This window comes from Anabrus simplex, chromosome 9 (genome assembly GCF_040414725.1).
Source record: "Anabrus simplex isolate iqAnaSimp1 chromosome 9, ASM4041472v1, whole genome shotgun sequence".
NCBI classification, from domain to species: Eukaryota; Metazoa; Arthropoda; class Insecta; order Orthoptera; family Tettigoniidae; genus Anabrus; species Anabrus simplex.
This window is the reverse complement of record NC_090273.1, coordinates 70023307-70036366: the sequence shown is the minus strand read 5'-3', so window position 1 is coordinate 70036366 and position 13060 is coordinate 70023307. Positions and strand designations below refer to the sequence as shown.

Sequence of the window (13060 nt, the reverse complement as noted above, 5' to 3'; positions counted from 1 at the left end):
ACACTTGTTGAATGAAAACCTACAACCTCTTTTCCAGTCATTGACCGGATCAGGGATGTAATGAATGAACCATATATATAGGCTATTAGTACAATGGGGTCGCCACTCCCAAGGTGATTTATTAATGACCGTTAAATGCTATGAAATGATAATGGAGAGTGTTGCTGGAATGAAAATGACAGGGAAATCCGGAGTACCCAGAGAAAAACCTGTCCCGCCTCCGCTTTGTCCAGCACAAATCTCACATGGAGTGACCGGGATATGAACCATGGTATCCAGCCGTGAGAGGCCGACGTGCTGCTGTCTGAGCCACAGAGGCTTTACACTTGTTATCAAGTTGAAATTCCAACAGTGGCAGGGTCAAATGTGAGTGGAAGTAAAATATACAGTGAAAATTGTGAGATTAATTATGATAACGTACCTGGGGGATGGACAAAATGTCCCTTTACACTAACCCATAATGAAAAGTAATGTGTAGACATTTTGTAAATTGCCATATTTATGCGAATAATCCCCCCATATTTTTTTAAAAAATTCGAGCCACGAAATTGGGGTGCGGGTTTCATTTGCAACAAGGTTGCCAACGCGCTCCTGGCTCACCTAGTTTTTGATGCTGAGTGTACAGTTATGCTTTGTGCAACCGTAGATGGAAGGAAACTGTCCCCATATATCATATTTAAACGGAAAACAATTCAGACTTTTAATTCTAAACTGACTTTACTTTTTTTTTTTTAAATAGTACCGTATTTTACAGAGTAATTTAAATTCAAAATTTCTCTGCGTCACAATAGAACGCGTCTTCCGGAACATGTGGGGGTAGCTTTCCACACTTTCACTCACTTCAGTGTGTCTATAGTGTGTTTCATAGTTGAAAATGGAGTGAAATCTTAATTCTTTTGTATTCAGCATTTTAAAGAACGCCGCAATATCACGTAGCAGGCAGTACGCAGAAAAGCAGAAACCAAGAAAATTGGCGAGGCTTGGCATTTCTGAATTACAAGATGGATGTTAATTCGAAGTCACGTAATTGGAAGTCCGATTTCTGTACTACAAAGACTTCAAATTAACGAGGTTTTACTGTATTGCAAAACTAACATCAGATTTCGCCGGTGTGTCAATTTCAAGTGTTTACATTGCACGAAAAGAATTATCCACTACCAGTCTTGTTACTGTCCAGTAAAAAGAGACCACGTGTGAGAAGTGTTTTAGACATGGAGTGTGAAGAACTTCAAAGTAATTTAGTAGAGGATTCTAGAGTTGATTAGAACGCAGCCGGAAAGGCGGTTTGAAGAGGGTTGGGCACTAAAATTCATGCGCTTTGTAGTATGACGTGTTTTCCACAGAGCCAATAGAATCCTTTCAGTAAGAAATACTTGTTTATGCGGGTCACAAGTGAATGTTTCGAGTTTTATTTGTAAATATTGTAATTAACGAATTTAGGGAATTATTTGCGTGTGTACGATGGATCCAGGAAGAGCAAAAAGACAAGTATTGTATCAACAGGCGAGTGTATTTGTATTTTGTAAGCATGCAGCAGCAGGCGTTCAGAGGTAGGGAAGGTGAGGAATGCCATGTTGCCACGCCTCAAAAGAAGGCTGCACTCGCGTGTGGTATCGGCCTGCAAACAGTACAGAGGATAAAACAAGCTACGGAAATAAAAATAATGCAGTGTTCAGGTCGCCAGGGAGAAACCCTAAGAGGAAGAAGCCAGTGACGGACCTCGATGATTTCAATAAAAATGTTCTGCATACAACAATATTTGATATGTACAGTATTAAAATGGCAAATAGCCTATGGCATTGAAACAGGCACGTCCATCTAGCTTCCTTAATATCTCAAAAATTTCCCTCAACACTTTCTCGGGGTTTGGTGTTAAAAATTAATTTAGACTTTCAGGATACATTTAAGCCCACAAAAAATATAGGTCATCGCTTTGGAATTCAAGATATAACTGGATGAAAAAATGTTTACACTTTCGTGTTGTTATGTTCTCTGCGCTTCGCCTTTCATTTCTCTCAACTTCCATTTACCTTCTTTAATATCTCAAAAATTTCCCTCAGCACTCTTGGGGTTTGATGTTAAAAATTAATTTGGACTTTCAGAAAACTTTTAAGCCCACAAAAAATATAGGCCATCGCTTTGGAATTCAAGATATAACTGGATGAAAAAACGTAGGCCTACTTGCTCATTTTCATGGAAAATGTATTTCATAGCAGTGATAATGTATTTTTATCATCTCAAGCAAAGCAGCTGTATCCGTAAATTTGCAAGTTCATATTTGCGTAAAGACCACGTGCACCTCGCGGAGTGATACGAAATGTTTGTTTATGCGTACGTTACTCTTTCGATGGAAGGAATTTTAGTTCGTTTCATTTTTTTCAATATGAGCCTTTCTAAAATGAGGGTGCGGGCATTATTCAACGGCGAGGATTATTCGGGTAAATACGGTATTAATTTTATAGAAAGTCCCTTAACACAGTAAGTGACCACATCTTGACTTGAAGGCAACTTGCATTATTATTAATTACTAGCTGATGTACCCGTGCTTTGCTACGGGATTCTTAGAAAGACTGTCTTTGTGGTTTTCCTAACTGAAGTCAACATAGGTCATTACAAAAATGTCAGTAGGAATGTAGCAATTAAAAGCAATGTTATCATATAAAATACTTGATCAAATGAAAATCCGCACATTTCTCACTTTTAACGAACAGTACTATGGTGCCGATCTAACAGTCCAAAGTTCCAGTGCTGGAATGACCAGGCCACAGACAGCTGTGAACACTCCTCTGCCATTATTCCATTAAATGTGCACACTGCTCATTCCAATCAGCGCCTCAGAGTAGGGATTGAATAGCTCGAATGCTATGATGAACCAGTGTGTTACGTACCAGTAGTATCAAAAATTTATGAACCAGAGGAATGGCATGCTAAAGAAAAAAGTTTTGTAACTCCCCAGCTACTTTCCGCCAATATACAGACAGGCTGTTACATTTGGTACGACCGGATGAGTTGGTCGCGCGGTTAGGGGCGTACAGCTGTGAGCTTGCATCCAGGAGATAGTGTGTTCGAACCCCACTGTCGGCATGCCTAAAGATGGTTTACCCATGGTATCTCATTTTCACACCAGTCAAATGCTGGGGCTGTACCTTAATTAAGGCCACATGTAGGACGACTTATACCTTTCATGTTTTTGCCCATCCTCAGTTAAAGAGTTGAGTGATGGTGACATGGAGTAATGTGTGCTATGCATGCCAAATGATATTCACCTGTTACCCACATGTGGTTGATCAAATGGACATTACGTTCTCTGACAAATGTGCAGTTTATTGCAGCTCGCACAGTTGTAATGTTGTAATGTTATTTTCCTGGGCGAAAGACAATCCGCACTTTTATGTAGAAATTGAGAGCAGTCCGATGTTATGGTTCGGGCAGGGCTCTGACAGCTGACCTTCTGCTTGGTCTGTGGTTTCTCTTTGATTGCCTTATCAATCAGCATATTTACCTACAAAAGATCAACATTGTAGATCCATAGGTTTTTGGGCTTATGTTGTTTGAGAAGCCTTTTTCGTGAACAGTCAAGATTTTCTTCTGAAGACACAGAGCAAAGTTCTCTGCAAAACATAAAGAATTTCACCTTATTTTCTTGACACGGCATAAGCCTGTCTGTAAGTACAGGCCGCGAAAGCATCAATAGCAACATTCAAAATCATGTTGCTCTTAAAGACAGTAAAATGCATATGTGACAAAGTAAGTTACACTCGATATCGTAAATACTTAGTACATTTGGTAAGAAAATGAGTGAATGCTGTAATTTTTTCCTCAAAATATGCTTTTTTTAAAATTACAACAGCCAATAATTAATATCTTCTGAAATATTGCACCTAGAAGCGTGAACCCTCTTAAAATGATCCGTATCATATGCCAAGTTTAGAACCTTAAACATCTCAAAATTGAAAATTCCAACTTTATGGTCCTTTCCATGGAACGGGTCACATATTGAGACAAGGATAAACAAAGACAGAAAACAAGATCAAGAATAAAATCTACATCTTCATGTACTGATGTTTCTATCTCATAAAAATAATCAACCTCTGTTTCTCCTCAGATGGAGCTGGCTGCAGATGAGGAACAAGATAATTTATCTCACAAACAGAAGGATCTCTCTGACATACCTGAAGGTCTCAACCTCTCTGCCAGTAATGTAAATACAGAGGCAAGTAACACTTCACATCCTATATGGCATATCTAGCTCAGTTAGTTTGAAAATATGAGTCTCTCAAAATCTAGTCTGGTATCATACATACTCAACTTAAGTGTGGTCAGAAAACTATATGTAGAGTTGTTCTTTACAGATGGGTCTAACAACTATTGTCCCTCAGCAAAATTCTTCTCATAAACTGGCAGTTCGTTCTGATTTTCCCAGGAGCTTGAACATATCTGACAGTCAATTTTATGCACAGGTAAGTCACTCTTAATAATATTTATCATTGAGACAAATAGAATCATTCTCCTTCTCCCTTCTGCCCATCCCTCATTTATACATTTCAGCTAATGACATTAAAAGCTATGCCTATGAAATTTGTTGAGGATGCTGACATAATGATCAAAGGCATTTTAAAAGAAACCAAAAAACTGCCAATGGATACTCCTGATGCAATGGTTTATAGCCATAGAAAATACAAAGTCTTTGGCTTTTCAGGATGTAATGGGATGATGTACTTCAGTAAATAGGTGGTTAAGAAACTCCTAAAAGAGCACAGGATAACTACATTCTTCAAATAAGGGATACCAACAGTGAGATTGGTGTTTGTTTTAAACAACTTCAGATAATTGGATCAGAAACTTTTCATACACCATCGAGACAACTATGTAGATTTTCATAAAGGGTCTGTTGAGCTCAGAATGGAGAGATGGACTTAGGATGCAGTGTAATGTGGCTGCACTAAGGGTTGTGCCGGGTAGGAGCTGAGGTGTTAGCCGTTGTTGCTATTGCCGCAAGAAGATTGAAACTCCTATATCCTTGGTTTCTGTGATCATTGCACAGCTCTATGAAGTGTATAACTATTAGATTACTTTTAGAAAATACATGAGAAAGAACAACAGATTAAACCTGAAAATGAAACAACTTAATTAAAATAGAATGACAGAAACTTGTTGGATTCTATCAAATCACAATTTTTTAATTTCTTAAATATAATGATTGATTAATATTTTGAGAAGTTTAAAGAACATTTATGTTAAAACCTGTGTCCACTCTTCTAATAAATTGTCAAAATGTTATAACTATACTATACTAAAGAAACACTTCTCACTGGTCCGCTTAGGACACATCGCCTCTGGACATTCTTTCAAGAATGAAACATGTAACTCTATTTTAATTATGTTGTTTCATTTTCTGGTATTTTCTAAAGTGCATTTATTCCTAAATTAGTTTTGGCAGACTGAAGAAGCTAACAGTTATAAGTTAACTGAGTCAAAACTGAAAAGAAATGGCTTACACTATAACTAACAGCTCAGTGAAATTCGAGACTCCATACAGTGAGCTCCATTCTCTCAAAGAGTCTGAGAACTGTTGGTTTCCATGTGCATGAAGAAGTTTCAGGACTGGCAGTGCATGAATTGACATCGTTGCTTACAAAGAAGGTGAACTGTGTGATTTGAGATCCGTGGCAAACAGCCAGATGAGGTCAACAGTTTAAAGAAAGAAGCTTATGAACCTACAGTTCATTACTATAAGAGCAAGTATCACCTCAAAAACATTGAAGAGATCAGTCTACTAGTGGGGGCATGGTGTATGATACCCTCTCTTTTTCCTACAAACCAAAATTCCAAATATTGTCACAAACTCCATACACTCCGTCATTCTAAAATGATCCTGTTCCAAGGAATGATTTATATGCATGATTTTAATTTACAGGGCCAGTGATTACATTTTTTATTCTTCTTTTAAGAAAAGGAAAATCCAACCAAACTCTAATCAACTTTTAATCATACTTTACAGTCTTAGACTTTCAAGCTTTCAGGCATTTCAGGATATAATTTTTTGAATCTTTTTATGTTCCATGTTTTTGATTAGCTTTGCAACCTTGTAAGTTAAAGAACCAATAAAATAATAATAAAAGTTTCTGTAGGACCATGAAGAATTTACATTGTTTATAATATACCGCCGGGCTGAGTGGCTCTGACAGTTGAGGCGCTGGCCTTCTGACCCCAACTTGGCAGATTCGATCCTGGCTCAGTCCGGTGGTATTTGAAGGTGCTCAAATACGTCAGCCTCGTGTCCGTAGATTTACTGCCACGTAAAAGAACTCCTGCGGGATTAAATTCCGGCACCTCGGCGTCTCCGAAAACCATAAAAGAGTAGTTAGTGGGACGTAAAGCAAGTAACATTGGAACATTATTATAATATACCAGAAAGTATGAAATAGAATGAATTCTATCACCCCATCAAGAGGGTGTTGGTAACTGCTCCTAATATGGAGTACAAATTCTACCTGATGGGTTTCAGTGTAATTTACTGCACTGAGGGACCATCGTCGACTGAAAGTAAATATCTGCCCGAAGCTGTTGGCTCCCGTAGGCAGAGTATCAGATTATCTCCTGCCACCCATCCCTTGGCTTTGTAGGGTACTCCATTACCATAGCACGATAGCCTGACTAGGCAATAAAGGAACTAGAAGGCCAAGATCACGTTGGTTACATAGAATCAAAGGAGATACTGGCATGATCATCACTGAACTGAAAGAAGCTTTGTAGAATAGTCTTGTGATCCATAGGATGACCAAAGGTCCTCTTTTCATACAGTCTTGGAAAGGTGTGACAATTCAGCTGATGCACCTGTCACACTGGGGTGAAATGTTAGTAATTTGACGATTGAAAAGCCCTAAAATCTTGAGTAATTTAACATTAACATCATCTACTCTAAGAGCTTATATGGTGCAGGCGCAGGCAGCAGCGCACCAGCCTCTCACCGCTGGGTTCCATGGTTCAAATCCCAGTCACTCCATGTCAAATTTGTGCTGGATAAAGCAGAGGCAAGACAGGTTTTTCTCCGGGTACTCCAATTTTCCCTGTCATATTTAATTCCAGCAACACTCTCCAATATCATTTCATTAATCATTGCCCCACAGGAGTGCGACAGGCTTTGGCAGCTGGCACAATTCCTATCCTCACCGCTAGATGGGGGCTTCATTCCATTCCTGACCTGGTGGAATGACTGGAAACAGGCTGTGGATTTTCAGTTTCATCATCTACTGTAGTAATTATGATTTTCGACCCTATGATTTATTAACGTGTTCCTTTCACGTTTTAAATTACCTTTCATAAAGACAGGCTTATGTACTAATTGAGTAATACAGTCTGAATATGTACAATTTCTTCTAGATCGAGCTATCAACAGAGAAGGAACAGGAAATTCTCCCTCGTAAGCAGAAAGATCTCTCGGACAAGGTCAATACGATGAACATTTCTGCAAGTAATTTAAGTGCCCAGGCAAGTATTAATTGTGAATACACCAAACAAAGTCCAAATGAAACACTAAAACTTGGCACCTCAAAATGAAAGACTGACACTATATGCACTGTTGGACTGTTGTAATTTTGGGAGTACCTCAAGGCACTATTCCTCTGATTAACTGTGTTACTATCTACTCTAACATGAACAGATTTTTCGGTTGCAGGCAAATAATTTTTCCTACTGGGTCATAGGTTTCTAGAATATTCCTGTATTTTCTCTTTTTTAAGGTAAAAAAGCGAAAGAGCAATATACATATATATGTGTAGTAAACAGCTGGACCCATAACATAAATCTTCCTATCCCTAATTCACACTTGACTCCATCAAACCACAGTTGATAACTATTTCGCATTTAAATAATATATTATTTATAATATATAATTAATAATATATCATTTTGAGAATGTTCTGTCGTGTTGAGACAATATTAAGTAGTGTGAGCCTCCCTTTATAACCTTTTTGGACTGGTCTTGTGCCATAGAAAATTTGTGTCAATCGGCTTTTCGCCAATATACCTTTTTAAGTTACTGTATGCAGCGCGCCATCGTTCTGGCTTCGTGTATGGTTGCGCATAACTGCGCATGCGCCCGCCTGCTACCAAGTAGACTTGCCTCCACCTCGCTTCCTGACGCGAGAGCCAGTTCGCTTTGGGCAGCCATCATGAACGGGAGTGTGATTGTGTGTTACGCCATGCAGTGGTGGATTATCTTAAAACTACCGTGAATGTAGGATTAACGGGGATATACCCCCGTCGAACTAGTTGGAGACCTCCTACCATTTCCTTGGATTATATTTTTGCAACTATATTTCTCCTGGATTCTTGCTAACAAGGTCTTGTTTGCTGGCCTCGTGCTGGCGTTCTTCTTCAACAATGGCCAGGTTTGGATTTCTCACAATTTCTTCACCACCAAAGGTATGTACCAGTGTTTGAAACATCTTAAGCGTCGTCCAGAAGAGGATTTTGGTATTTTCGGCGATTTCAGGAAATATGATGATAATAATAATAATAATAATAATAATAATAATAATAATAATAATAATGATTTTAACTTCGTCGTTAAATTGGTACTTATTGGTGTGTGCGGTTATGAAAGTCTGAAAAACAGTTTCGGCAACTAATCACATTAACGTGGAAGGTCCACAGTGAACTGAATTGGGATATTTAATTTAAAATTAAAATAAAAGTTTTTTTTTTGCACCTTAAATTGTAACTTTCTTTGTGAACCAAGGTACAGTCTCCAAGATAGCGGGCTTAACTTTCTTTGGGGTTTCTGTTTGCTTTCCTGTGATTTGTTTTCCCCTTTGTTGGGTATGTTTTCTTTCCCCCCCTCCTGGGATTTTCTGTGAATTAATTTCTCTAGCCTGTTTTCCTCCTTCTTTTTTGGAGGCGTTGCTTTTGTTTGGTTGTTACCTTGGCAACGGTTTTGTGGGAGTATTGTTGTCAGGATTTTGATGTAGTCTGGCGCATGGTGCCTGTGTGGATCTTGAATTATATATTTCTGTGTTGAGTGTATCGTTTACTGTTTTAAAAGTTCATTCATTAATTTTGGCCACCCTTTAATGTTGTTTTACCTTTTCTTTGTCCGGGTGGTCGTGTAATTTCTATGTAAAATTTCTATATATCTTGGAAACTGTCCTCGGTGGAAATTGAACGAATTAATTATGGTAATAATGAGAAGCGGCCGCGTTGACAATCAATTTAACTGAAAACCTTGTTAACTGAGTATGGTATTTTTAATTAATTAATTATCCGTGATCGATCACATATTATTTTAACCTTATTCAAGCTAGTATTTATGTAAGGAGGTCGACTTGTTTACTGTTGTTTTCAAATCACATTAGGGTACGGAGGTCAACCTTTTCTTTTCTTTTTTGTTGTTTTCATAATAATTATAATTTATTATTTGTTAAAGAATATCTATTTTCCTTAATTGTTGATTACTAATGAGTTAATTTTTTCCAAACTATACCTGGTATTTTCTGATTCATTTTATTATCTTTAATTGTTATTTACTTTTCACCCTTTTCAACTTTACGTTGGATTTATTTACTGATTATGGTTTTACCTCTTAAAATAAACCTAGGTTTTCTCAACTTAAAGATTTAATTCGTTACCTCCAATTTACCTTTCAATTAAAGTTCTTTAATTCCATTTAAGTGTTGGTTTTCATTCGCCACGTTCGGTGGAGCACTGTCACCGATTTTCTTGAGTATTAGCTTCCACGGCCTTAAGTCGTCTTCCTCTGCTGCTTTTGGTAAGTGTTGTAACTTCATCCTTTGGTAATTTGTATGGTTTCATGTTATTTTATTGTGCTCGGACCTTTGTTGTCGTTTTTCTTGTGCCCATTGTTCTCCCCCGTGTTCGCTTAAACTTCTATTTTGGGGCGGACACGCTAGCAACCTTCTCACCAGGGTCTCTACCTCTCTCTCTATATATATCTATATCTGTCTCTCTCTCTCTTTTTTCTCTCTCTCTCGCTCTTTTTCCCTCTCTCTTCTCCTCTCACTCAGGTGGGTTAGGTTATTAACCCATCATCCCTAGGTTGTACCGGGGACCTAGAGTGTGGTGCCGGTTAGAGTGTAATACTTATAATATGCATACGTGTTTCGAACCTGCAATCAGGATTGTCTTCAGAGCAATAACAAAGATTTTAGTGGCAACTGCTCTCCGTTGTAACTAGACTCAAGATAGACCCTGTCTGAAATGTCGTTAATTCTAGGGCCTCCTGAGTAAGGACAAAGATGTTGAAGAGTTAACTATGGAGGATAGCTATGATCTACTCAGTATATAGCCATCCCCTTTGTTAAAATTATTTGCTGGGCTTAGTGGCTCAAATGGTTGAGGTGTGGCCTTCTGATCCCAACTTGGCAGTTCAATCATGGCTCAGTCTGGTGGCATTTGGAGGTGCTCAGATACATCAGCCTTGTGTTGGTAGATTTGTTGGCACTTGAAAGAACTCTTACGGGACTAAATTCCGGAATCTCGGCGTCTCCATAAACCATTAAAAAGTACGGTAGTTACTGGGACGTAAAACCAATAACATTATTATTAAAATTATTTGGATTCTTAGCAATTTCAGTCAGCTCATGAATGATTCTAGGTATAAAATATTTCTCTTTACAAATGACAGAAGTTGTATCAAAAATTATTTGATAGTCGTTATGTACAGCATTTTCTGCCACAGCAGACTTCTTTGGCTGGCAAAGTGCCTGTGATGTTCCTTAACCCTCATTGAAACCTTCTTCCTACATATTTGGCCAACATAAACTAATCCACAGGAGCAAGTAGTCATATAATACATCATAGTTTAAATCAATAGGATCTTTAACAGATCGCAAGCAATTGTCTATGCTGATATTAGACTTAAAGATGGTCTTGATAGGGTGCCTTCTGAGAATATTGCCAATCCTATGGCTACCCTCTATAGTTAACTCTTCAACATCTTTCTCCTTGACTCTGGAGGCCCTGGGATGAACTATATTTCTGACAGGGTCTCTGTGTCATGAGTCTAATTACTATGGAGTGGCAGTTGCCACTAAAATCTTTGTTATTGCTCTGAAGACTATTCTGGTTGCAGGTTTGAAACTCGTCAGCATATTATTACACGACCGAATGCCCCCAAAATGATATATTATAATGTCATTTAATGGTCATGAAAGTCTACATCTTTCAACCCACTCTCTTGCCCTCAGAGATTCTAAAGTTGAACATCAACTGGTGCTTAGGTCTAGGAGAACACTCGGCCTTGACATTTGATAACCACTCATTTTTTTTTTTCCATTCTCCTGCCTCACCTATCTCCACCTCCTTTTACCTCACAACAGTTGTCAACAGTGATCATGACCTTTCATACTCTATCCTCCACTGGCAAAGACTGCGGACTATCTTTTATGTGTACTCCATTCTTGCCGACATTATTCATACTCGCTCGTATCAAATATGAACCAAACGAGCCTCGTGGAGTTATAGCCCTCATAGGCTTACCAGCCCAAAAGCCTGCAGATTAAGGTGTGATACATGCTCTTGGCCATTATTCTTGTCTCTCTAGACAGGGACCGCTATCTCCCCATCAGACAACTTCTTTAATGTTCTCACTTAGGCTGATTGGTCCTCAAAACAACCCCAGCCCCAGCCCCAGCTCCAGCAAAAATGTCTGACCTGGCTAGGATTTGAACCAATAATAGATAGGCTTGCTACCCTTAAATCACAGGTACATTTCTCATTAAGTCCTAATTACACAACCCAGCATTTTCAAACTTTTTTCTTGCGTCAAGAGGTGTGATAGGTGATCTTAACTAATTTTGAGTCACTGAGCACTAATCCGTTGTCCGTTTCTATGTATCATGTCATGTTTTCTCGTAATAGGTATATCAAAATAAGAGATAGACCTGAATATTGCATTTAAAAAGTACTGGAAAATTTTTGATAATTTTGGAAATATTTATATTTCTTTGTATTATTATATATTTGAAATGGTTGAATATTGTCTTGAATTATTATATACAATGAATAATTATTGAGTATAAAATTACAATGAAATATTTAGCATTTCTTGTATTATAATACTGATATACACAAAAACACATAAACAACTCTGAAAGCATTTTATTTTGGCAATTAAACGTGATTTACAAGCAAACAATGTAACTTTTATTCAGTATCTTTATGAATTCATAAATGTGAACAAAATAAACTTTGACAGTCCTAGATGTCTGCTTGGAATGAACGCTTGGCTCCGCAGCGTCTGACTAGATCAAGTTTGTCTTTTCTTTTCAAACACCAACAGTAGTCGGCCATCATTGGTTCATCCCAGTTCCCCTGGTATCTTTTTTCTGCCTCCCTGATGTCCTGATGGAACCTCTCTCCCATCTCTTCATTAACAGCCCCAAGATTTTCTGGAAATTGATCGAGATGAGAATGAAGGAAGTGCAGTTTCAGACTCATTCTATGCAACTCTTTCATATCACCCAACATTGTTTTCACTATTGTTTCATATTGTTCATCCTTTACATTTCCTAGGAACTTTATTATGGCATCTCTTATTGAATTCCATGCATCAAGTTTCACGCCATTCATCGTCTGTTCAAAGTTTCTGTCTTTCAGAAGCTTTCTAATTTGTGGTCCATTAAAAATGCCTTTCCTTGACTTTTGCATCAGATAAATGTGGAAATTTACTTGCAATGTACTTGAAACAGGGGCTGCTTTTGTCCAAGGCCTTAATGAACTGCTTCATGATTCCCCAGTTTGATGTGTACCAGTGGCAAAATAATTTTTTGTGGGTCAACTAATGAAGCATTTGTAACATTTGTAACATTTTTCACACCAAGTGTCAAAACTTGTCTCTTGGTCCAGGAAGGTGCAGACCAGTGTTTGTCCCTAGCTCTGCTGTCCCATTCACATAAATAACAAGGGAATTTAGTGTAGCCTGCTTGTTGTCCTAAAACAATACCACACACCTTCAAGTCACTACACACATCCCACCAGTGCTCATGATACTTGATTTTATCTAAAACAGTTTGCATTGTGATATATTGTAATTTTCTTT

General features: G+C 38.1%; 1 protein-coding gene across 1 annotated transcript in view; it reads left to right on the top strand.

The window, feature by feature from the left end:
• The window catches only part of LOC136880867 (myosin-3), a 299781-nt gene that overhangs the window by 99706 nt on the left and 187015 nt on the right, over positions 1-13060 (top strand). Inside the window, exons 13-15 of the mRNA XM_067153408.2 lie at positions 4106-4213; positions 4353-4460; positions 7384-7491. Coding sequence (XP_067009509.2) covers positions 4106-4213; positions 4353-4460; positions 7384-7491 — 324 coding nt within the window. The remainder of the gene's footprint in view (positions 1-4105; positions 4214-4352; positions 4461-7383; positions 7492-13060) is intronic.